Here is a 25,070-nt window from a genome sequence, read left to right as displayed (position 1 = left end):
AGAGGTGTTTAACACACATTTAAATGGAAATTAGGAATCAATAGAATCATTCATCAAAAGTAGGCAATTCAACACAGCATACACAACACGAAAGATTGATGTAATGTCTCTTGTCATTCATAAAATAAGTTAAAAAAGCAATACCCTATTAGTACAATCATCCTCCTTTCCTCGCCCCCTTAAGAAAGTCATCATATCATTATTAAGATCCTTCTTTCTCTTTCCTAGCCTTCTCCTACCCTCCCTTATCGATCGATGTAACTAACATCACCGATTCTTATGTAGGGGAGGTAGAAAGGGCCGTGGTCGAGAAAAGAAAAGAGATCCGAATATGTAAACGAATGTTTGAAAGAATAGCAGGTTTCCTTTTCTGTTTTTTCCCCTCTTGCGAACTGAAAATCAAAAAATTTCAAAAGCAAGCAAACAGCTTTCAGACAAAAGAAGATCCTAAAAGGATAGGATTTCCCAGTAGAAAAAGAAGAACGAAATGCCCGTTTCCCGCAGGGTCATATATAGATAGAGTGACAGGTAAGGACATTTCTTTCTCATCTTCTCCCTTCTTCCATCTCTCCATTGAACCTTTTGTTATTGATCCTCCCTTGTTCCGTCGCTGCTTGCCGCATATTTGCACAAATGTCGTCAAAGTCGTATATATACGTGAGTTTCATATATTGTTCCTTTTGTCGTGACACATACCGTAACAAAGCACAACGTCCCTTGCAAATCAAGACATGTTTTGTTAACAACGAAAGATAAAATTTCCGCCTGCGCTGCTGGGAAGCATAGACGGTTGTTGGATCATTACATCGGTTGTTGAGTTTTTTGTGTATTTTCTTCCATTTTTTTGGTGTTTTCTAGAGATTTTCTGGTCGCCCTCCGAACGGATGGGGTATATGAAAAGAAAAGAAAAAAAAAATTCGATAAAAATTCATATCATATCTCGTGATAGAGAGAAAAGAAATTCGTTAAATATTGAATCCCGGCTGATTCAAGAAAAACAGATTTTGAGATGGAAAAAATGTGGATCCGACAACGCCCGCGACAAAGTCCAATAATAGTAGTTAATGCGAATAGAAGTCTTCACCGTCTCAGCCCTCGCCAGGCCTGTCCATTTTCTCGATCTTCTCCAAAGGTATACTTGGCGGGAATGCTTGGAACACCGGGGATTCCTCGGTTTGCATTGGGAACCACCTTGAGAGGCTCCGTTGCATCAGCATCAGCAGTATTAGTGGCGCCAGCCTTGGCCGCAGGTTTTCTCGGCCTGAGGGCACGAGAGCTCTTGGAGCCAGAGCCAATGGCCCGAACGCTGTAGACGCTTTCACCACTCTCTCTCCATGACGATGTAGAGTCAAGGGAGCTTCGGGGTGATGATCCTGCGGATGATGGCGAGGCTGCGCACAGTAAGTGAGAAGAACGCTTGCTATGCTTGGAGTCTCGACTTGATGCACTGTGACTATGGTAGTGGTGTATTACCACAGGCGGGAGACCAGCGTTGCCTTGACTCTTTCGGCGATTTGATCGGCTACCCGTGAGTTTCCGTCGAGACTTAACGGTACGAAGAACAGGAATAGTGAAGTCTTTAGAAGTACTCTTACGGATCTTCTTGCGCGCCTCTCTAGGAACTTCCGGTTTTTCCCTCTCGTCCTGGTGGATCAGGATATCGTTGTTGGTGCTTTCATTTACAGTCCGTTTGGTGCCTCTCGAATCGGCACTCGCCGGGGTCACGGCGGATAAAGACGTCCTGTTACTCCTAGTACTCCTAGGTGTTTTAGGTGTGGTGTTGAGAGGGAATTTCGGAGGCGGAGGCAATGAAGGGGGGGCTTGGAGAGGCTGTGGTGCTCGCGGCGGTGTCGAGACGGAGAGCACCTGGTGGCTGGTGGCTGGTCGCTGCTTTACAAAACCCGGCGGGGGAGGTTGTCGGGTAGACTGAATGGCATGAGAAGTGAAGAAGCCCGACTCAACCAACAAATGATAACTCGCCAGGGCCTCTTCTCTAGTGGGCCTGTCGTCGTAAATATTTGCTGTTGCTGGCTTCTTGGGCGGCGAATCTGCCTTCTTCTTCTGTTCAGGGGAGGGGGTATCTTTCTTGAGCTGAAGCCGACCTCGAACGCCATCCCAGACCTTGCCCAGCATGCCCTTTTTCGAAGGAGAGGAGGTGCTGGTGCTCGGGGCGACACTCGGAGCGATACTAGGAGCTTGAGACAACCATAGCTGAAGCTGACGCTGAGTATCTTGCGACCGGCGAGCGTTTCGTAGATTATACTGATGCTGCTCCAGTTCCACCTCCAATGGTCTTTCCAGCGATTCTATCTCCCCGGGTCCAAGGAAATGGTCTGGTGGTACGGCAGACACGCGGTCATTCATAGAACCCTCGTGAAAGCGGCTGCGGCTCGGCCGCGCCTCGAGGCCCCTCGTCTTCGGGGGGCCCATTGCAGGCAGGTGAGCGGTTGAGCAGGCGGGATGGTGTATATATAGATAGGCGCGATAACGTAGAGACGACGGGGGGGTTAAGGGCCGGTGATTGAGGAAAAAGAAGCGTCGGCCGCAGATGTCTGATTACGGTCTCGCAACCAGTAGAGCCGATGCCAACGATTGAGTGGCGATGTCAAATAACAGAAGGGTCAAACAATCAGAAAGCGTTCATCTCCGTCACCAAGGACCTTGTTTCTTTTTGTTCCTCGTCTGTCTCTCTCGTCTCTGCCGCCACCACCAGCGAGGGATTATTTTCACTCTCTCGAGACTCCAAAACAATGGTATGACCGACAACAAAACAAAAGCCAAACCAAACCAAAACACGGACCAGCACCCTCCCTTCTTGACGGGGGAATGCTCCCACACTTATACGTAGCAGGTCTTCGGTCTTGTTGTCTCGCCGGGCGCTCGGGGAAATTGGGATTCACTCCGCAAGCCTTTTTTAAAGTTTAATGAGGGATCGTAGCTGGGGCCATTGTTAGTGAGTGAGGTTTAGCTTGACAAGTCATTTGTATGGCGCTGATTTCAAGAAGAAGAGAGAGAGAAAAAAAAAAAGGGCGAGGTTAGAGTGAGAGAAGGGGGGGGGTTGATTGTGTCGTTTTCCTCTCACTTCACAACTTACAATCAACCTGAGATCCGCAAGGCGAGGCTCGTCCTTCTTTATCTGGTTCTGCGAGCCACCAGACAAGAGACAGCACCGCTGGGCTAGAACGGGCCCGGTTCCTGCACTTGCAGATAGGATCATGTACGTTGGCGGCCTGGGGAGCAGAAATGCGCCCGACTGTTTTGTTTTATGTATGGCACCCACGGCTGGCCCCATTCACACCGTCTGGCCAGGCATCCTGGCTGCACGTGATGGTTGTCGTGGCAACGGACAGGGATGGCATCTTCGAGGAGGGGGCCGGCAGGGATTGGGACCGGGTCGGCGACAGGGATGTTGATTGTGCTCCCCCGTACTCGTATATTGCTAGCAGCAAATAGGACAAGCCGGCCGAGCGGGCTCGCAGCTGCTCTGCCGTGCTGGCATGATCAGGGCCACCGACATCTGCACGATGCTGCACGACGGGCATCCAAGGGATGGAAAATGCGGAGGCGAAGACAACTACTTAGACACTTGCAAGTCTGTCTACTCGCTATCAGGTACCTACTCGCTGCACAAATGAGATGCTAAGCTTCCAGGAATCAGAACGTGATCAGCTGCGCTCCAAGCTCAATAGGGAACTGAGTTTCCTTCGCGCCAGCCACACAATATATACCCAGGTCACAAGAGAGCACCTTTAGCGCACATGGCCCTGGTCTTTCTCCTACTCATTTTACGGGCCATAAAGCCACTCTGTGCTCGAAAATACCGTCACAGTCCGACAAAGTAGCCGACCCGAGGGTGGTATTTCACCGATCACACTCTCTCTCTTTTCCCCCCTCAAGCCAGTCTCCTCCTCCCTCTCTTTTTGGGGGATTTTAGTTGCTCATGCCACATGATAGATATTCTCTTTAGGAATCTCGCTCCGGCTCTTTTTTTTTTTTTTTTTTTTTTTTTTTTTTCCTTTTTTTAGCCTGAGGCAAGTAGAGAGTCATTAAATTATATTACTTGGGTGCGGCAATATACCTGGCAGGACTGACACTACGCTTTGCGGCTGTGCTGGCCTGAAACGATCTGAGCTTGAGCTACAGTGCCGGTTATGAGATGTGAGATGTGCTCCCGAGTTATCCAAGAGTTATGCAATTCCGAAGTGCCTTAGATATAACAATTCAATTCAATTCACTAGTCATGAAGAAAAAGAAAAGAAAAGAAAAGAAAAGATATGTTACAAAAGCTAAAATCGTTCTCAAAATCTTCTTATCAGTTATAAACTACATAGGTATATGTAAAGAAAGACATAAGAAACAAAGAAACCACCGGCCACGGTTGTTGAATTAGCTTTGCTCAAAGACCCTATCCCATCGTAAGAAAATAAATGACATTTACTCCAAGAATTTTTGCTGTACCAATGGTAAACAAACGAACCACCGAAATTTCCATATTCTCAATATTTCCGCCAAGTTGTGCTTCACATTGAAAATACTAGGCATTGGTTACCTCTCCACGAAGCCAAACCACTATGGAGAGTCAAACAGACCTCCCCTCCCATTATCCAGCATTAACAGAACAGTTGTTGAACCAGATTCTCAAACAGGGAAATAAAAAGAGATAGTAAGGATAATAATAGGATAATGGAAATATTGTCTGCTATAGAAAAAGCAAGAAAAAGCTACTTGTGCTAATAGATTGTATCATTTGGGGGAAAAAAAAAGATAAAAAGAGAAGAAAGATCCATCCAAAAGAAAAGAAAGAACACCTCAACTATAAGGAATGGTAGTTTCAGCGAAACAGCTATGCCGTCCCAATTAACACAATATATGGGTACTGAATTCAACGTAGAGCGTAAATGGTTATTTCATCGCATTCACGTCTCTCTTTTCCCGCCATCTATGATTGTTGCAACCTGTCGGAGAAAAGAATCAAGAATAACGATGATATATATATGTATATAAAAGTAAAAAATCACATCAAAGTTGCTGTGTTCCGTCGAGCCATCTTGCTTTATAAAAGCTTCAAGCTGCTTGTCGTGCCCCAACTCCAGAAATCACTAGCCCATTCATGTTGTCCTCTTGCGAAATAATAAAAGAGGTATTTAATAGTCGATACAAGCCCCAAAACGCCCATGAGAAATCTATCACGCATCAAAATAAAATGCAGATAATACTCCATTATTTTTGAGTCACTCATACATCGGAGTCGAGTTTGTAGCATACCAAGAGGCTTATACCTGGTACTGGTTGAAAGTAACGACGCCGATATGACCGTCGGCTCTAGAGTAGACTCCCTGATCAGGCTCGGGGGTGACTCCACGATAGCCGTGACTAAAGTGAGCATCAAGTTGCCGCTGGCCATTGTACAGCGGCTTAGTGCTCTGGGAGAAGACGTAGTCATGCTTTCTCTTGCCGCCTGTCGACATGATCGGTGGAGGGGGAAGAGGCTCCGTCTGGGCCTCGATAGGCGGGAGGGGCGACACCAAAGAAGCAATCCTGAGGGGCGCCAAGGATGAATGAGTCGACGACTCGCGTCTAGGCAGTGGCGGAAGAGAGGGTGCAGAGTACGGTGCCACCGGCCCGGAAGGATGGTAAGGAGCATGCGAAGGCCGCCTCTCAGTCGATGAGTATGGCTCTGAGGGCCGACTGTCGTAAATGGCGTGCCTCATGGGCGGAATTGGCGATGGGCTAGGCGCCGGATGTCGAGCACTGTATTTGTACGGCTGCGAGTCTGTCTTGGCATACGGAGATGGTGAAGCTGCTGCTGGATATGGCCCAGTAGGCGTGGCAGGAGGGATCGGAGCGCTTTGCGGATGGGCATATGGGCGAGGAGGAGCGGGCGCTCCATATTGCGGCACTGCTGAGTCGCCGAATGCAAGATGGCCAGGACGAGCAGATGGCGGTGGTGCGTCGTAAGAGGGAGGTGGAGGAGGCGGGTGCAATGAGGGAGCATGGTAGCTTTCAGCAGCAGATGGTCTTCGTGATGGCTCTTGTGGCATGTAGGGCGCACGGTGCTCGCTCGCGTTACTGACGGATCTGGCCCGCAAGCCGTGAGGATCCTCGGCGGGAGCCGGCGTGACGGTCCGACGCCGAGCATACTCTTCTTCGCGTCGATCATAGCCGCTGCCCTTGCCGTCACGCTTCCTCATACGTACATCACGGCGGATACGGACTCGGCATCCTTGGTCGGCAACGGTCTTGCTGAGGGGAGTGCTCTCCATCAGTCCAGGGAATTTCTTGGCGCTGAAGACGTTGAAGGGCTGCGTCTTGATTTCCATTCTCCAGTCAACACCGGGGGGAAGATCGGAATCGGAGGGCTCCAGATCAAAGTCCTTGGCCTCCTTGGTCGTCTCGAACAAGCTGAAGGAGAGGCGGAAGTAACCCTCGTGTCGGACGGAGAGATCGGGGAAGATGAAGTATCCAGCCTCAGTAGGTCGGTCGAGATAGGCCATACCAGATGCAGGAACGCCAGTCAGGATGGGAGGGTTGTTAGTGGCTCCATTTTGGACACGGCCATGGGCAATGGGACGGGCCTGCTCCAAGCTCGCATAAAGGAAGAAATTGGCGTTGTAGTCGAAAGTGATGTCCTTGCCTTCTTCAACAGAGTGACCTTCGATGATGCGAAGTTCAACAACAGGTGGTGGATCAACGGGTCGTCGGTCGCTGTTAGCTACGAGGGAGTGAGCAAAGACTTTCTCGCAAAGAAAAGATGGAGTAGAGCGATGCATCATCCATCTGTCACATTGAAGGTCGTACCTTTCATGCCCGAACCACAAGCCCGAGCTCGCTCCGGCTGCTGCAGAACCGTCAACTGGTACCAAAGATGGCGGTTCTCTCTAGTCACACGGTGAATTCGCTGGACCATGTCCCGCTGGCCTGCCGAGGAGGCCACACTGGAAGGCGTCGCCATGATATCGCGTGGGAAAAAAAAAGTGTAATTGAGTGAAGAATACGAGTGGATCAAAAAGAGGCTGTTTCGCTGTGTTAGTGGTACAGTTCAATGTGGCTGCGAGAACCTTTTGAGGACGGATGATGGGGCAGCAGGAGCGACAGTCGAGAGGGAAAAAAAAACTTGGATGCCGCAAAAAGAAGTAATGTAGCAGTGTCTGATGAAGAATGGTCAACTCACCTTCAAATGACTCGAGGCGGTCTCGGTCCGCCAAACCGTCAGGGCGGGAGAGCAAGGAGCCCGTTGTTCAGCCCAGACTACAGTACGCGGGTAGTCGAGAGTCGTGGAATCATGTATAGCAGCGACGACGGGTTGTATCGAGAGCGACCGAGTTGATGGAGCTGTCTTGTTTTCCCCTTGGACGGTCTCGTCTATCGTCTCTCAGGCCGTGGGAGTATATCGAGGTTGTGTGCGTGGAAGGTGCAAGAGGAGAGAAACCAACGGGAGGACGAAAGAAGTGGATGTGCGACCATGTAGGTACTAGTAGCAGTTGAGAGATGCTGGCCAGGCTGGGCAGACGCTGTTCCGACTAGAGCCAGGGCCACATTTATTGAGGGAGGGCCCCGGGAATCTGGGACTAGAGGAGCGGGTCGCAGCTGAGGGAGCCTGGCATGTCCAGGACGTGGGCCAGGACCAATCAGGTAAGCCTTGGCCGAAAGAACGCGAAGGGTTTCGTTTTTCCCTTCTTTTTAAAGGAGCGTGGAGAGGGGGTGAGCGCTGGGGGGGTGGATGGTGCCGACGGTAGTGGATGGCAGAGCAGATGGCAGAGGGGGGTGGAGATAGATGGGCGAGAGCCCGGATGGCGGTTGGGTTCGTTAGGAAGGATCTTCTCCCCAGCTTCTTCACGGGCGACTTTCTGGTGCTGGTACCGCTACCAAACGGCATGTCTGAGCTGTACGGTACAAGCTGCAAAATGCCCTGCTGGTACATACTTGTGTGTACGGGTGCTCGTGCCGTACTGCACCTATTAATGGGATGAGCTAGCCAGCCTAGTGTAGCCCGGGCCCCTGTACTGGTTTTGCAGTCTGGTGCTACGGTACCTATGGACTTTGCAAGCGACGAGACAGACTGCTGCAGCTCACCACAAAGGTGCCCAGCCCGCCCAGTGCAGGTACCGTGTCTCTTGTGCTCAGATGCATGTTCTCACTGCTCTCACCACACATGGGAGCACATGGGGGGGAGCAGAAAAGCCAAAAAAGAAACACGCTGTCGCTTGAGCTTTCGTGCTGATGAGAGGCTGCAGCCCTGGCGTCTAGAAATTTATTGGCTGCGACACAGACAGAGGGGGTGGCAAGCTCGGCTTCTCCACGCCCGGCCATTTTACTTCAGCACTTCCCCAGCGGGTTCCAGACGGTCGGTCGCAGCAATGTTTGCTTCGCCAGCAGCTTTTTGACAGCACCGGTGCTTGTGCTTGTGCCGCTACTGCAGCACCCCGTTCCCGTGTTTAACGTTGAAAATGAAGGGGGGGAAAAATTGGCGGCCTGTGTTGCGGGCAAAAAGAAGGACCAGGCAAAGCGAGCGGGCAAATGCATGGCCTGAGTCAGGCGATGGGCTGATGGTATGAGCAAGGATAATAATGTACAATGTGGTGGTTTCTAAGCACCTCGCACGAAAAAGAGGACGGAACAAAAAGAAAGGAAAGAAAATCGAAGACACCGGCGAAGTACAGGAACCTGCAGGACGAGAGAAAAGCAGCGCTGGACAGGCAACGGCTGCCACGCCATTGGTGGACAAGACACAGCAGTTGATACATTAGAGACCCCCCGGCGACGCTGTGCCGTAGCACAGGTACGGTACTGCACCATGCGTAGCACCTGTAATGGTAGTGCTTGTCCGCTAAAAATTCAATCTTGTCGGGCTTTTGAGCTACGGTGTAAGTGCCTATTCCAGAGAAAGTACAAGCACGAGCACAAGCAAGGCAGTCCAGTCGATCACTCACTCCCTCGCCTTCACTCATCCGTTCAATCTGCCCAAAGGAAAGCCAGACGGCTCCACCACCTGTCACTCCGTCCAGGCAAGCAAGCAGCATCCAATAACGTGTTCGATATCATCATTAGAACCATTGCGACTTTGGTGGCGCAGACCGGGCTGCTCTTCAAAATATTGCCTTGCAGTAGCCGGCGCAGCTGAGTTTCCCCTAAAGCTAGTTCTTCCTCAAAGTCCGAAGCCCTGGCAAAGAAAAAGCAAAGAAGGGGTAAATAGCATACCTACATACTTGTAGATAGTATCCAAGGAAAAAAAGAGGCGCCGCCAATAGCCTAGAATCTGTAGTGTATAAGTCTGTACTGCACCTAGTCTGCTCGGTATACTACCTGCTTGCATGTCATTGCCCCAGTAAGCACTCTAGCTCAGGACAACAGGTACGTGGGCCACGCGGTGCCGTCGAGGGCAGCCAGAGCATACCTCACGTCTCTTGGCGACAAGAACCTGGGCCACGGAGCCGGGGTGTGCGCCACCTCCCAAGGTTTCCCATATTGCCGTGGGTCTGGGCCCCGAACAAGGGACGGGCGTCTCGCACGACTGCCATTGGCACGGCCTGCGGGCGAAATGGCGTCGGTGATACCAGAGCCGCTCATTGCCTGTGCGTTCTGACTGCGCTATTTTGCTGGGGCCACTGGCCGGATGGTACTCGCTGGGACTGGCTGGAGCTCGCATCCACCCAGCGCTTTGGAGGGGCCCCGCCAGGCGCCGTGAGTGGCCCGTGCTGGGCAAGCATCCTGTTGCCGGTATTGATTGTCGCCCACCCGCTCGCTGGCGGTCCTTTGCCGAGCGAGATGGGAGCGTTGTTGGGCGCGCGCCATTGATTTGCGCTTGACGGGCAATGGGGAGAGCGATCCCACGAGCCTGGCACCGGCGCTGGGGAATGGCCGGCCATTGGATGGTGCATCAAAGGAACGGAGGCCCGTTTGCCCAGCAGTCATCTGGCCCGGCTAGACACCACAACGGTGCTGCTGCTGCTCGTGCTAGCAATGCTCGATGACACAGCCCGGCCAGATCGCCCGGCCACCAACGTAGGTACCGGGTGACAAGAGCGACGCCGTCTGTGATGCCGTCTGTGATACCCCCAGCATCCGCATCGGGCAGGCTGCCTGCCAAGTACCAGCTTGACAAAATTGCGCCGGTGCCACGTACTGTACAAATGCCTTGCTTTTCCCTCTCCTCTTTTCCCTCTTCTTCCCAGCGCCTCGTGGGCGACCGGGAGTGACCTGAACAAGCCCCCCGGGTGCTGCAGCGTCCATCCAATCCCAGCATCCCGCTGCCTGCGTCTCAGGTCTCTAGCGCTCAGAAGGCGCCCTCCATCTCTGCCCTTCTCGGCCACAGGTGCATGCTTGTGCATGTACTGCACGGGACACACTCATACTGACACAAACAAGCTACGGCTAGCTAGCAGCTGCCGCCAGCTTAAGTTGGATCTGCCTCTACTAAGCAAGCTTAACCACTCGGCCGACGCCGGCCCGCCATGGGTCGGTCTGCTAGTCGCCAGCCCTTTCTCTCTTTGCCTGCAGTCCCTTTTCCTTGCTGGCACATTTCGCAGAATCCTGGTCGACTTACCGTTTGTAGTCAGTAGTGCTACAGCAATCTCCATCCATCGTCAGCCTAGACACCCCAGTCTTTTCTTGACACATGGTTTTCCCGTCGTATCCACCTCGATAGAAAAACGGGGAGCATCTCGTTTTTTTTCTTGCTGTCGGCTTGTCATCCCCCAGAGACCCGTCGCCCATTCATTTGCCCATTCGTAAATACCTAATTGTACTCCGTACCTATCTCCGTCCCTGGGTAGGTAAGATCGCACAAAGTATCCGTTAGTCTGGTGCGCTTTTCCAAGTTTGTGTCTAGCTATTGGTGTTCGTTCCTCCTCCATCACTCCTCTTCTTTTGAGCATGGCACAGCAAAGTCGCACAAAAAGAGAGCAAAGAGGGGCTTCAGCGTATGCATACCTGCACTTGCTTAGTACTTGTACGAGTACCTAGAGCAGGTACTGCACATTACAGTATGAAATAGGCTTAAAAGGCTTGCAGAAGACACAAAATGAAAAACCTGCCGGGGTCTGGAGGCCACAAAATGGACTTGTGGATCTCGTGCTTCAGTCCCATACGAGGCACTGCCGTGTCGGATCATGCAACCTGACATGTCATATGTAGGGCCATTTACGGGACATCCACCTGCAGCAGTTGTGCCACGCTTTTTGGACGCACTCATCCGGTAGTGCTGCTGTGCCTTGGGCGTCTGTCCCCCAAACGGGCACACATTTCGCTGGTGCTCGTACGGGCACTTGCAAGTGCTAATGCCGCTAGTTGTATGGTGACCTTGAAACCCCTGTAAACTGCCAGGAAGATCATGTACCATCCAGTTCGTTCCAACCAGCAGCAAGTGGCGCATTCGAGATTTGCCAAAACGGTGACACAACTGCTTGCTTGTACTTGTGATCAATCAGTCAGTCATGTCGTGGGCGACACAGTATCACCGTGCTCCCAGCAAGACCCGGGACAATTTGACGTACAAGCAGATATGAATAGACCTCGTGTATCGTATTGGAGGAGCGCCTGGCAGCAATACCGCGGATCATGTCCACATGCCATACCTACAGGTCGCTGTACTCGCGGTAGACGAGCACGTTATTCTCACAAACTTGCCGCTGCGGCGTCAACTCCTCCAAGGCTGCGGCCTATTTTCATCGCCACTGGCAATGACTGGGCAGCATGCTACTGGTCAACGCTGGTAATCGAAGCTCTGCCATTGCAACCCTCCACCAGCGGCTCCCCACGCGAATACAGTCATAATCGCTCTCTGCGCCCCGTAAATGCTATCAGACAAGGCAAGGCAAAGTCCCAGAATGCGTCAAAAGGCAAAAAAAGAAGCACGGAAAGGCTCCGAGCGCTTATCGGGCCTCTTGGGCGAGATGTGCGCTTGGTGGCCTGAGCAAACCTAAGAAAAGAAACAAGAACAAAGATACAGGCCCGATGTTGCTCTGCAGATGAGCAGAATGCAAGATGCTGTACTTGTGCAGTATGTTACAGTAGTTCGTTTGATGCTCTTGCTGCGCTGAAGTTCCCCGCTAATCTTGGCCACCTACGTCTTTTGGTTCCGCTGGGATTAAGCTCCGGCGCGGCTGGCTTTGTTCACACGACTCTCGACGGAGCTACCTATTACAGGCATTACCAGACTAATAGTATCGTTTTCATCGTAGCCAGCAATCTAGGCCAATAGGCACAATACTGCGTTGTTTGTACCATGCTGTAAAGTCGAACTTGCCGAGGCAAGATAATGCAAATGATGGTCTGTGCACTTGAATGCTCTCTCTGTATAGGTTGTAAGTATATACATCTCAAAATAGCAACAATGCCATCCATCCAGGACACACGGCCAATAACGACGAGGCTTCGTTATCAGTAACTGCCACAGAAGAATACAGTAGGCATCTTATTCCTTCCTACTTCCTACTACCTATGTACATACAGCACATAGTACCTCTATTCTCTTGCAACGCCGTGTAACACTACAAGCAGACTCGTCCTTCATATTGCACCGAGAAATGTGTAGCATGGTGGATCCCCCATGGCCCCTCGTCCTAGGAAAGCAAAGACATGATCGGCCCCAGAGCAGGCACCGGGATACAACGGAAGCCACTCCGAAATTAGGCGGGTTTCAAACGTTTATGTTTTTCCTTTTTTCCTTTTCTTCGCACCGGGACAAGCTCCAGCAAGGCAAGCGAGCCGTTACATGCCATTCCATGTCATGCTACAGTAGTGCTGCATAAAGTTATCAGGGCCACGCGGGATCAGTGGCCAAAGGGATGAGCCCAGTGCATACTGCAAGGAAGAGGATGTGGCAAAAGAAAACGTTTCTCTCTCTCTCTCTCTCTCTCTCTCTCTCTCTCTCTCTCTCTCTTTCTCTTTATAAGACCTGTTTGAACACCGGCCCCGTTTCCGGTGCTCAGACAAGCCGTATGTAACTGCATGGGCAGATGCAAGTTATGGGCTGTATCGTACTCGTTTGGATGCACTTTAATAATAAATATAGAGGGATAAAAAAACTGATCAAGGTACATGTGCTCACTTGTGAACTGGCAGGGAGCTCGTAGCCAAGACACAGTACCTATTCCTACTGCTGCAAGCGAGTTTTCGTGCTGCAGTTATTGCTGCGAGTACATGTCCTGTAATAAATCTAAGCTGCTGCAGAGCACACAAGGCTCCAGCGTGCAAAGGCAGGAGCATCGGCAGGCAGCGCTCCTGCTTACTTGTTCCAAGCACTCCGGGTGCTCCTGCTATTGTATTCGACCTTCGTGTTGATGATCGCGGCAGAAGCTGCCGTGCCGAGGCTCTTTCCAACTACAGTCGTGTGGCTTCCTCTTCCAGAAACTTTCAGAGGCGGAAAGAGAAAGAGAAGAGAAACCAAGAAATCTCCCGCTATGCCCCTGGTCAACTTTTCATCTACGATATCCTTACAACCATGTACGGCGACGAAACGCTTTGCCAGGGGGCCAGACTCATCCTATTTCGATCAAGGATCTGTTTCCAGACGGATGCCACGCCGCAGCATTGAATGAAGGTCAGCAACCCCATTAAGCGTGTCGGCCGAGATCATCTTGCGGCCCTTTTCACCAGATCGCGTCCGACAGGTTATTAGCTTCGCACCCCCTCCAAGATTCTGGTCCGAAAGCCCGCGTGTGGTGCTGGAACCGCTGGAACCGCTGGAATGCTACCGTTGGAGCCTATCAGCGTCGCCCGGCTGCACACGACCGTTGTTCCGCGATGGCCCCTTACCTCGAACCTTACTGTACCAGACAGCCGCCCTCGCCTCTTCCAAGTCTCGGGCTCCGCTCCCCACCCTCACCACTGCTCAACTCCTCGGGCCAGTTGGTGTCTCGCATCGTTGCGCTATAGGCTGCTAGGCTGGCGAATGGAATAAACCCTGTTCGCAGAGCGGCCTGTCCAAGTCTGTGCCCGGCGAGCTTGGCCCACAGCCGAGTCTTCTCGAGGTCTGCCAGCACCGCTTGCTACTTTGCAATTGATTGCTCATTCACTCACTCATTCATTCATTGATCTGTGCCTAGCTCTCAAGGGGACAGCAAGCCATGAATGCGGCCAGTACGTATTAGGCGTCTGTACCCCAAGTGTGTAGCACAAAAGAGCAGCACAGGCAGGTAAGGTACTACGTACTAGGTCGGCTATACTAATTTTGATTTCATATTCACCACAGCCCCTTCAGTTTTGACTGACACCAAACGCTACTAACTGTAGCAAAGTCGGTAGGAGTAGGTAGTCACCAAAGCATGGCATGATGACCTACTATCTTGCCTTCTCCAGACTGGTTCCCTTCGAACCTTGCGGCACGAAGCGTCTGAGTAAGCAGCGGCGACACTCCGCAGCCGCAGGTTGGTCAGTTCGTAGTCCCAACCCCAGGGTCAAGGTTTCGGGCGTCTACACGCAGTGCCGACACCGTCGATACCAAGTCCATGGAACTCTCTCAGCTGAGCATTCCAGCAAACAACGCGGCTTCTAACAGCCCACCAAACGACTCGTGCGCCAGTCGCCACTCGGGCAATGGATAACGAGGCCCCCAGCAAAGATCCTGTGACCGGTCGCTGGTACTTCTGCGAAAACGGCGGCCCAACAGGCATTCGCAAGTAAGCCGGGGTTTTATTCGTCCAACTCTGTAACTGCATTGGCGCTCCGAGGATGCGCAAACGCACCAAAGACTCTGCAGATGCTATTTCCCCCCCTTCGCCCACTGCCGATGGCACACACACCAAGGTGGCACGATGCTTTGGCGCAGGCAGTGTCCAAAGTGTGGTTGTTGGTCGCAGCAAGTTATCGCTGCCGGCTTGGCCGCCCAGAGCATGAGCATTGTGTATGCGCTACCTGATCAGCACTAGCGGTACCACCGAGTCCAGCATAATCTTATGCAAAAGACGCTCTTCGACGCCAATCTCGCAATCCATTTCGACATTTGACGGCCCTTAATTGTTGAGTCTATGCCTGCCAGGGCCACAGGCCGTGCTACCGTGAAATAAAAGCCAAAGCTGCAGGCACAATTATCACCATAGCCTGTCCTTAAACATATGCATAATCGCCCGTCCTATTGCAAGCTTGCAGCCCGTAGACGATCAAACTTCTTGTCAACCTCTGTCTATGCGGAGTACTTTCTACTGTGTGCTACGTACTCTCATTCCTCATACTCGGACACGACACATTTCCAGCACCAGACGGCTTCTAGCTCAAGAAAGGTGCAGCTAATGCAGATCTGCTCAAAGGCTGGACTAGCTGCAACTCTAACCTCAGCTCGGATATAACTCCTTGAGCATTCAGCCACTCAACTCATAAATAAGAGGAGCAAAGTTCAGATCCAACCGCTGTGTTCGTTTTGTTGTCTACGAAAACCACGTGGAACGTGCTCAGCTAAGAGCCGGAACTGAGAGCTAGACCAAATACAAAAAGCCAAGGATTGACATTTCATTAACGTGACCCAGGACCGCCACTTGTTATGCATGTCTCATGATAGCGTCGTTCAAAGTTTACAAGTTTCCGGCCCCCTTCCCATGTCATATAGGATCGTCTGGGAGCTTTGGGGCACACAAAGCGGTGGTGGTGGCTGGATTGACAAGGCCCTGTTGGTTGAGCGACTCGTTCAAATGGGCGTTTTTGATCCGTCGAGTCTCCTAATGATGGTCGAGAGAGCAGTGCTAGATGAGAGCTATTGGTGCTCTGTGTGTCACCGCCAAAGCAATTTCGTTTCTGGGAGCACATGGTCAAAAGGCGGTATACTCCTTCTATGATTCAATGACCGAGAGAAAAGCCAGTTGTTGCGAAATCAGTCTACTCCATATGCCTACAGCTTACCCTCCTTGACCAGTGCCTAAAGCCCACTGTCGACAAAGCTTTGCTGGTGAATCCTCCTCCAGTGGACTTATACTGCCTTGAGACATGGCATATCTGATACTCTAATAGTAAGTACCCGGAGATTCAAAGGCAGGTAGCGAGCTTTAAGTAGTAAACAGACTGGCACAACCCATCATTACCATAACCCCCCACGATGGGTTGACTCACCTGTTACCGCCTATGAAGTAATACAAAACATGCTCCACAAAGCACTATCCAACACCCGACTTAGTGTCAAGAAGAGGTACATTCGTCCCAGAGAGACTCTGCATGTCTAAGAACCTGTTGAAACACCACTACTCCCGCCACCAACTTGGCGAGTGACAAAGATGATGGTGGTAGTACAAACAGTTCTCCCTACATACGCTTTGTCTCCAACTGTTGGACACAAAACACTCCGGTGATATGCTGCCCTGTCTCTCTCTGTCTTACCGCTGCGCTTGCAGCCTTACATGTGACTTAGCCCCCCTTTTCGCCCTGTGAACATATTAATAGTTACAGAGTGAAATCTTGCTGAGAGTCTTATCTTGGGGTTGTTGGCTGTGCCATCCATCTTCTGAGCAGGACGCCTTTTGCTTTCTTCTTGATCGGCAGAGTTTTGCCTCTTCTTAGCAAGCCGCATACCTATGCACGAGCGGGTGATGCCCATCCTCACCCCCTTTTTCCCATTCTCTGTCAGATGTCATGCTATTAGATTGAGATTCTATCACAATATACTGTACTATGGCTCAAATCGTTAAAGATAAAGCGTGATTCTTCTTCGGCAAATCGTTCCGGAGTTTCTGCTAGTGTGGAATATCATGGATAGACAGTCTGCCCATGAAGAAATTGAGGCCCCAAGTGCGGGATGTTTTGATGCCCACCTTGGTCTCGGAATCAAGCTTGGGGGTGCGTTGCGAGTATGGTCTGTGTGATGAAACGAGACACTGGTCTCTTGGCTTGCGGATGAGGCTAGACATCGAGTTCATACCGCCGCTACGTGTTGCTAATATTGGTGCGGTAAAGATGACAATGTAGATTTCTGTGGACGTCCCCTTTACCTCTGTGTACTCGAGAATAGCATCAATTTCTGTCTCAGTGGAAGAGACGAGATCATTTCACCGAGGGGCCGGGTAGCATGGCTCTCTTTAATTAAACTCCGCCTCCATAGTCTTCTTGCAGAAATAACTGTTACTTCATCTCCATCTTTAGTTAGCAAATCGCGTGTGAAAGATTTTTTTCTTTTTTTTTTTTTTTTCTTATTATTCCTCTGGTTCTTCTTTGCCTCCCTGCATTAAGCTTGTTTCTTCTTTTAAAGACACGTGTGAACTCAAATTACCGCCCATCAATAGTATTTAGTTCTTTACTTTCTATCTCGTTTCCTTTTCCTCTTTTTTTTTTTTTTTTCTTTTTTGGAATTGGAGGGGGTGTTGGTTGTCAAGCGTGTTTTGTTGGTTCTCCGAAAAATACAATGTGTGTGTTATTTTAAACAGCCTTGGAGATTTTTTGACAGGGGGTTCTTCTTTCTGTGTTAACCCACGACCAACACAAGATAACCAAATTTGAAGTAGATATACACACGTGCGACCAACGTGCATGACCGGGGGGGTATGTTTTTGTCGAAAATACAAATATAGAGAAAAGAAAGGGGGGGGTTGTATGTGTAGTGGACGTCAGGGTTGTCGAGTTTGAGGAGCGCGGATGGATTTTGATTTTGCCTATTATAGGGTACATTGAACAGAAATAGATGACGAGGTAATGGGCTGTGTTTAATACAAGCAATGGTTTTTTGTTAATATATGTAAAATGTATTATTATCGTGAATACGACATGTTAGTTCCTCTTGAGGTCGTTTGTGTCAATCCGCTGGATTAATCGCCTTCTGTTCGATTGCTATTCCTTTATTATCGGGTAACAGGAGATGGTGCCATTGTACTACGAAATCACGTTTGAATTCACGCAGGTTCAATGTATGCTATATTCGTATGACTTAATATCGGTTAAACTTGAATTGATCGTGGCCGCGAACTTGCCGTCTCAACTTCACGAAGCGTCCAGACTAGAAGATTCAATAGATAAAACTGGCAGAATGTAGCATGCGAATACAAAGGAAAAAGAAAAAGAGAAAAAAAGACTCGCTGTTATAATTTTTGAGTTATGTAAAATATTCGCTTTACACTAGAACATGCCCTGTTTCATCCCAATTCTCTTTCTTCGCTTTTGTGGGTTTTTAATTATTAAGCCGTTGCTCCCAATATCCATGCCCGTGTTGTAGAAGTAAGAATACCAAGAGATGTAGAAAGGATAAACAGAAGAGCGGTATCAAAGCAGATCCAAGAGTTGTCCTCCTTTGTCCTTCCCCCCTTTTCGTCTTCATCATCACCCTTCGTTCTTCCGCCGCTGGTGTCAATTGAATCCCAACCTCTCCTCTGCGTCAGTCAAGTATTGAGGGTTGAAATAGTATTTCTACGTAGAGTTTCCAGTTTCCTCATCATCTTCGATTTCGCTATCGATTGCGGTTCCATCTCCGATTTCGGTTTCATCCTCATCTTTGTTTCCGCCTTCAACCGTGGTTACATCCGCATCTTCGATTCCATTTTCGCTACCGACTTCCATTGCGGCTTTATCTTGGTTTTCGTCTCCACCTTCAATTGTTTTTCCGTCTCCATCTTGGATTCCGCTTTCATGTTCGATTTCACTTCCACTTTCATCATCGATGCTCAACAAGGCTGGATCATCTTCATCTTCAACTTCACACCCTGACGTTTCTCCACTCCCTTGATGCACACTTCTCTTGTTTAGATCCAGCCAAATGCTTAACCAGGCTGCTTCTTCGTGCTAAAATTCGATCGCCTTATCTAGCTGGTAGACTGCCGCCTTAGCGCGTTCTCTCACGTCGAGATCTCTGTCGTTGTGCTTGAGGAACTCCATCCTGGTATGGAATCCTAACTTCTTCAACTCATTGATCCTCATAGACCAGTCTTGCACATCACTCTCATCGTCGTGGCCCGTAAGATTTATGACGAAATGACATACGGCGACGCGGACCTCTTTATCTCGATTGCCGATCTGCTGGTAGAGCAGCTTCAGCAGATCTGTCTGTCTAGCAACCAACTGTCGATGCTGGTGTGTACTAGCTGCTATATGGACCAAGATGTAAATAACTGGAATGATGATTTTTGCATGGGGGTGGATGAGTCTGGTCTCCTGCCCCGGTGTTGGCGCTCGTCGAGAGAAGGGATGGAGCACCTTGGCTCGTAGTTTTGAGGATAACAGGTCAAAAAGCCGATCTTGCCCAATGGTGGTGAACAAATAATCAATCATTTCTGTCATATCATAAGGTGACTCCGCAGAAGGGCCGACTCCGAGCCCTAACAAGTTTCTAATGAGCTCCAGACCTTGTTCCTGAACAGCTACTTCATCGTTGCGGGATCTCCTTAACGAGTTAAGTTCATTTTCACGCAAGCTAGCGAGCTTGTCTTCCGCTTGGCGCAGCTTGGTTGATCTCGAAGCATCCAACTTCTGCGGATTGCCGTTTGCTGCAAACATCCATCTCACCTGTTCGTCAGATGGCGAGGCATCCATGTCTTCGTCCACATCCACATCCACGTCCACATCCACATCATCGCCCGACGGCTGGCTAGGTTGCGTGTTATATGAAACAGCATCCTGACCATCATCACAAATAAGTTGCACCAACCAATCAGGCCCAAGCTGCTCCAGGCAAGATCGCTTTAGATCGGAGCTAACGGCAATGACAAGGTGTTTCAGAGCCCACAATGCATTAAGCCGCAGAGCAGGATTATCAGAGTGGGCGTGTTCGCAAAGGATCTTCATAACACCATTTTCGGCCAGTAGCTAGTAGCTGTTAGCTTAACAGTCTTGTGTCGGGGTCATTGACAATGAAAGGAGGGGGGGATAGACGTCATGTCAAAAGGGGAAATCAAGTAGTGAAGTAGGGGAAACAGATGGGGTTGACAAACTTCGCGGACTGGACTAGCTTCCAGAACTAGGTTACAGATAGCAGCTGTGGCAGCAACCTGGACATTAACGTTTGGGTGTTTTAAAAATTTGAAGACTGGCATGGCAACCGAATGATCAACCAACGTCGTCCGCAGTATACTAATGGATCGCGAAAGCATCCTGATAACATGGCACGCCGCGACAATGACGGATAATGGATTAGCGCCGTATGCTGACGAAACGTTGGGCTGTGGTTCAGGCTCTCCGCTGGGTTTATCCTTGAGCCGGTCTTTGATTTGCTTAGGACGCTTGGGGTACTCAGTAAGAGACTCCATTACATAGGGAATAAAGTCTTCTTCAACCAGGGCTTTCCTGTAATCTTCCTTTCCAGAGGCTACGGCGCCGATGGCTTTGAGCGTCGATTCTCTTAGCCTCACACGATGCGAGAGCAGCGGATCCTGGCCAAGCTGTCCCAATTGTGAAGACGCAGACGGACCCTCAACATCCATATCAGTGTCAGGCTGGGGAGACCAGTATTTTGCTGCCTCTAGGATAGGCACAGAGCGATAAGCGCGCCTCAGAAGTTTTGTCAGGGTCTTAATTGCACCGCAGTCGTAAGCAGCTTTTTGTAGCAGTTCGCTGTCAGTGATGAGACGGGCTAATGTTGCCGGCGCTTTCTCCAAGATGAGGTGCTGTGTTTCATCAAAGCTACTCTGCGACTCGGCCTCGTCCTTGTCATTTTTCGTAATCAACTCAAGGAGAATCGGCACTATTAGCATGCCAAGGCTGGCTTCTCTCCATCCTTTACGCCCTAGTCCAGCTTTGAAGAGCGCTGTCAGAATAGTGACTGCCATGAGTCTCCCATAGCCAGACAATGATCTGGCCTGTATAATCAGCCAGGGGATGAAAGGGCTCTCGACTTCATCGGATGAGTTGTCCAAGCCCGACTCCAAGGCAGCAGGGGAGACAAGTCTAAGGCCAGGCGTCTGACTCGGAGTTCGTGCTTCGGAGCGGTCTGGTGTATTAACGGAAGAATGGTGATGAGACTGGGGTGGACTGCGAGAGTTAGAAGAGGGAGGAGGAACTTGAGGCAGTAAGTAATCCATAACTGTTGGGCTCTGGATTTTGGCACCGCTCAGGCCACTGGTTTCAACGGCGATGGATGGGAAGACGGCAAGGATGGCGGGAGAGTTGATGAGGCGAGTTGCTCTATACTTTGACTCTCCAAGAATGGCTGCTACCGCCGCAAGCACGGGACCAATTTGTGTTCCATGAGGAGCTTCCTTAGGGAAGGCCTCATACAACCCATCGCTGTAAGCTTGCGCTTCGGCTCCTGGAACAACATGGCCCTGGCTGACGGCGAAGCTGGCCAAGCGCGACGCGAGCATATCCAAAACACCAGACTGGACCAGGGCCTGCTGATGCCGTTCCTCTCTGCAGATGCGGGATATCAAGCTGGCCACAAGCTCAACCTGGGTCTGCTGGAGGCGGCTGGATGACGTAGAAGCAAGTATGAGACATAGAGATTCGAGATGATACGACGATGTAAATACTGCGTCGGCAAGAGCTAGAGTATCGAAATCTGATGTCGGGGGCGCCAGAGCAGCTGCATCTGCAATGCCACTAACGGCCTTGAGAGCGGCAACGACGATTTGCGGCGGGTTGGCGTTGGGAGATGTGCATGCGAGGATGGCTGGAAGAGCTCGGGAGGCGTGGACGGACGGTAGGAAGGGAGGGCCACCTGCAAATAAAGTAGTATCACACGTCAGTATCAGCTGTTTAAGTGGAGGAGGATCGAGCAAAGCTGCAGGGGGGTCCTGCAGAAGTTGAGGTGACGGATCTCGGAAAGCATACCCTTGGCGAAGCTTGTGATGATCTGCAAGGCTTGCAGCCTTACGTCGTCTTCGTCTGATAGGGACCGGCGGCTCGATGCCTGTGGTCTAGCATCTTTGGCGGTATTCGACTTGGCCGCAGGGCGAGCCGAGGTCAAGGTCTTAATAACGGGCTCTAGCACCCCCAGACTGACCCATGTCTCCTTCTTCTGGTGATGCCCAATGATCTCATTCTTCAGAGCTTGTAGAGCTGTCGACTGCTCGGGGCACGTTTTGGCGTTTCGCAGCTGAGCTAGGATCGGGGAGGTCTGGGGTCGCGCCATGGGAGATGGCAGTGCCGGATACACAAGCGGGTAGCAGTGGGATCTGTAGCGGAGATTGCCGAGAAAGAGCAGGGCGCCGGGATCTCGCCTCTGGTCGACTAGCGAGATTGAGTCAAGATTGGCTATTATGCTTCGCGTGTAGAGCTGCGCATGAGCTGTCGGTATAGACTATGATGCCGATGCAATCGATACAAGCAGGGAAATCCCGAATCAGCTCCGGCGAATTGGGCTGACAGACTGAGCTTCGCGAAGCCAAGCAAGACGTGATGCGCAAGCAAATAAAGAAATGCACAAGAATCGCGGCAATAATGCGCCTGGGGTAAGAGATTACGAGCGCGATGATGGAAGATGAAGATAGCGATAGCAGTGCAGAGGCGTAAACAAATTGGCGATGTCAATCCATGAATCTATCCAATGTCGTCGACACGGCGTCTCTGTCTTGCAGGCTGACGAGATGTCACGCCAAGGCAAGTCCGATGCCGTGGCACGTGCATTGTGCTATCTTATCGGATCTCTCCGTACTAACCTTCTTTTTACATAGATGTCTCCATAAAAAGGCGACGTTTGCCGGATTTCGCTTGGTGGGACGAAAGCGGAGAGCGAGTTGGGAAAAAAAACAGTATAGAAGAATTCTAGAAGAACTGGCCATACGGGGCGATGCATTTATCTTGTTAAGAATTTGCGGCCATCACTGCGAGCGATATTGAGATGGGCCGGGATTTTGGCCGTGTTTGTGAACGATTGCGGCAGACGTCGTTTGCATATCAGAGCGTGTCACTTTTCAGCTTTTCAGACCTTGGTTCAAGGCACCAATGTCCGTAATCCATAAGGTACATAGGTAAAACGCTCCACTGCCCACAGGTTCGCTCCCCGGAAGGCTGGCCGCAAAGAGACAGAATACTATAAACTACTACTACTTACTTTCACCAGTTTTTGTATAAATGCCAGTCTTGCTTGAGCAGACAGATCAAGCATCAATAATAAATACACCGAGCTTGATTGGCCTAGGCTGCTTTGACATAATCAGAAACATCCCGGGCCATTCGCTCCGGCTGCCGGCATCGAGCTCCGGGTCGTGATGCTCGCCAGACACAGCTCTTTGTGCGGCATTTTCCCGGCTCGGGATCTGCAACGCGCCGTTATCGCCAGCTGCTTGGAGCATAAATATCGCCAAGCTCGGTAGGATTTATTGGGCTGCAACGAAGAGGCCAGGCGCAGTGTGCCACAGCCCTTCTCGGCATGTTAGTGCTCCGTGCAGATGCGCCAGCAAACGAAACAAGATCGCGTCCCAGTGGTGGCAGTGCCAGCAGTAGCACCGTAGGGCAGAGAGCTTTGTCTCCCCTGCTAGTCCTGCCGCCGCCACAAATCGGAAAGGAAAACTCCTGCTGATGCTAGACATGTCTGGAAGTCTTGTCTTGGGCTCGGGCCACGGCCGCTAACGAATCATCGTGCTTCCTTGCACCACGAGCTCGCAACAACAGGCGCTCGTTGAACCACGACCCGACATCAGCCAAAACGACAACTCATCATGGCTGCTTTTATTCAGTCAGATGGGCCCTCGCTGGCGTGGTCTGGGGTCAGTCTGGGGTATTGTACAAGTAATTGCTGATACTAGTACGGAGTAGCAGTAGTAGCAATACTACGGCGAAAGCTGTCTAGCCGTAGTCTGTGGCATCCCCAAGATCAAGTACATACATAACTTGGTAAGTATCGATGATGGAGCCCACTTGTGATGAGACGAGTGACGCCTTCCGCCCACCGGACCGAGCACTTGTACATGCAATGCGGGACGGGTGCGAGTCAAAAGACACGGCCGGCAAAAACGCAAAGAATGCCTTGTACTTTTCCTTTACCTTTGTCTTGCTTGGAATTGGTCATGATGGATTGCCGGACTGTTTGAATTGCAGCTGGTTTTCCGTATAAGCACGACAATCAGTTTCCAACAGGCACACCGAGAGAATTCCGTTTTCGGAAAGCATCGAGTTTTTCCCTCCTGCGATGCGCCGTAAGTTGTACTCCACCGGCGCCAAGCTTAGCACCAGTACTTCTGGGTCCGGCCCAGGATGAGCCCAGAGAATGAATGGTTGAACTGCTCGGACATGACTGGCTAGGCTAATACGGAGCACCTTGGTGGTATTGCATGCTCCATCGTCCTGTTTAGTTTTGGCTCTAGGTCTCGCAAACCGTTTGGTGAAAAAAGAGGGACAAAATCTACAGCAATTTTTTCTCCTCTGCTGTGTCTTGTCTTGTCTCTTCTTCTCCCCCTTTCATGTGAGCAGCCACCCTGCCGTCTGAGCCCGCCCCCAAGTTTCCGGCCGGGTACTGGACACTGGCCAATCGCTGCAGCGAGCATCAGGTCCAAGGCGTCGCTGCGGGCTTTTGATGATGGGGATCCGTCTCACTGCTGCTGAATCTGCATCGACAAGTACAGATACCGGCAAAGCGGCGTATTGAGCACAGCACCGCCGAAAGACACGCCCTCGACGCGAAATCCCACTCGCAGCAACTTGGCAAGCGGGCACCATCAACGCACTTCGCCTCGCCAAGCACAGAAGTGCCACCATTTACGCCACGGGGAACGAACGAAAAATACAAGGACGCAGAACAGAAGTCGACAGTTGCAATTGCATGCCAAGTACTGCATACAACTAGTGCCTGCCTACTGGGTAGTGTTGAGCCGCATACTTACTCTCCCCCCAGGTACAGATACTTGTCCGCCAATCTCCCCCTCCATCCTTTCGCCCTGCGTCCGTCCCGCCGGCCGATTCATGCCATTCGCTGGATCGGTTTAGCTAGACTGCGGACTATCACTATAAGATCTTCCTGGCTCGGTGCTTCGGTGAGCCTTTTCGGTTCGCTTCAGAAAAAAGACGACATCTGGCTGTTGCACGATTTTCAGGATTGTGTGTCACTGCATTTCGCCAGCAAGCCGCTGCCCGGCCGCCTACCGCCGGCTGTTCCGACTCAGGACGCCTGGTGGCCTTTTTTTTTTTTTTTCTCTTTGGAATATCGCATCCAGTCGGTCTGGCTGTTGCTTCTCCCCCGATCACAGGGGCCTTCAAGAGCAGAGACGGGGCAGGAATAGCAGAGCAGCGCAGCCATA

The 25,070-nt window shown here is 50.9% G+C and overlaps 4 protein-coding genes across 4 annotated transcripts; 1 reads left to right on the top strand and 3 right to left on the bottom strand.

Moving 5' to 3' along the window:
- Positions 1 to 104: 104 nt before the first annotated feature.
- TrAFT101_004974 (uncharacterized protein) lies at positions 105 to 3,238 on the bottom strand. Its single transcript, XM_024900411.2, has 2 exons — positions 3,095 to 3,238; positions 105 to 2,938 (listed from the first exon to the last, which is right to left on the bottom strand). Exon 2 carries the CDS (start codon positions 2,428 to 2,430, stop codon positions 1,081 to 1,083), a length of 1,350 nt encoding a protein of 449 aa, XP_024759659.1. The 5' UTR covers positions 2,431 to 2,938; positions 3,095 to 3,238; the 3' UTR covers positions 105 to 1,080.
- A 1,060-nt stretch (positions 3,239 to 4,298) lies between these two features.
- On the bottom strand, positions 4,299 to 7,694 carry VEL1 (velum formation- protein). The gene is made up of 3 exons (XM_024904015.2): positions 7,172 to 7,694; positions 6,799 to 7,013; positions 4,299 to 6,712 (listed from the first exon to the last, which is right to left on the bottom strand). Exons 2-3 carry the CDS (start codon positions 6,950 to 6,952, stop codon positions 5,274 to 5,276), a joined length of 1,593 nt encoding a protein of 530 aa, XP_024759660.1. The 5' UTR covers positions 6,953 to 7,013; positions 7,172 to 7,694; the 3' UTR covers positions 4,299 to 5,273.
- A 6,578-nt stretch (positions 7,695 to 14,272) lies between these two features.
- TrAFT101_004972 (uncharacterized protein) lies at positions 14,273 to 14,622 on the top strand (the record flags this gene model as incomplete). Its single annotated transcript, XM_066127343.1, has 2 exons — positions 14,273 to 14,336; positions 14,522 to 14,622. The coding sequence occupies 2 exons, from the start codon at positions 14,273 to 14,275 to the stop codon at positions 14,620 to 14,622; spliced, it is 165 nt and encodes a 54-aa protein (XP_065983454.1).
- A 3,162-nt stretch (positions 14,623 to 17,784) lies between these two features.
- TrAFT101_004971 (uncharacterized protein) lies at positions 17,785 to 24,934 on the bottom strand. The gene is made up of 3 exons (XM_024900350.2): positions 21,667 to 24,934; positions 19,833 to 21,553; positions 17,785 to 19,707 (listed from the first exon to the last, which is right to left on the bottom strand). Exons 1-3 carry the CDS (start codon positions 21,965 to 21,967, stop codon positions 18,688 to 18,690), a joined length of 3,042 nt encoding a protein of 1,013 aa, XP_024759662.2. The 5' UTR covers positions 21,968 to 24,934; the 3' UTR covers positions 17,785 to 18,687.
- Between the last annotated feature and the right edge of the window lie 136 nt (positions 24,935 to 25,070).

Source organism: Trichoderma asperellum, chromosome 3 (genome assembly GCF_020647865.1).
Source record: "Trichoderma asperellum chromosome 3, complete sequence".
Lineage (NCBI taxonomy): Eukaryota > Fungi > Ascomycota > Sordariomycetes > Hypocreales > Hypocreaceae > Trichoderma > Trichoderma asperellum.
Note: the sequence above shows the minus strand (reverse complement) of the source record. Positions and strands in the feature narration are given on the sequence as shown.

What these genes read in the sequence shown, in the direction of transcription:
- TrAFT101_004974 (XM_024900411.2), bottom strand. Translation starts at nt 2,430, where the DNA reads ATGGGCCCCCCGAAGACGAGGGGCCTCGAGGCGCGGCCGAGCCGCAGC.
- VEL1 (XM_024904015.2), bottom strand. Translation starts at nt 6,952, where the DNA reads ATGGCGACGCCTTCCAGTGTGGCCTCCTCGGCAGGCCAGCGGGACATG. An exon ending in TTGTGGTTCGGGCATGAAAG is followed by an intron (nt 6,713 to 6,798) that starts GTACGACCTTCA and finishes ACTCCCTCGTAG; the next exon opens with CTAACAGCGACCGACGACCC.
- TrAFT101_004971 (XM_024900350.2), bottom strand. Translation starts at nt 21,967, where the DNA reads ATGGCGCGACCCCAGACCTCCCCGATCCTAGCTCAGCTGCGAAACGCC. An exon ending in CATCACAAGCTTCGCCAAGG is followed by an intron (nt 21,554 to 21,666) that starts GTATGCTTTCCG and finishes CTTTATTTGCAG; the next exon opens with GTGGCCCTCCCTTCCTACCG. An exon ending in AAGCTAGTCCAGTCCGCGAA is followed by an intron (nt 19,708 to 19,832) that starts GTTTGTCAACCC and finishes AACAGCTACTAG; the next exon opens with CTACTGGCCGAAAATGGTGT.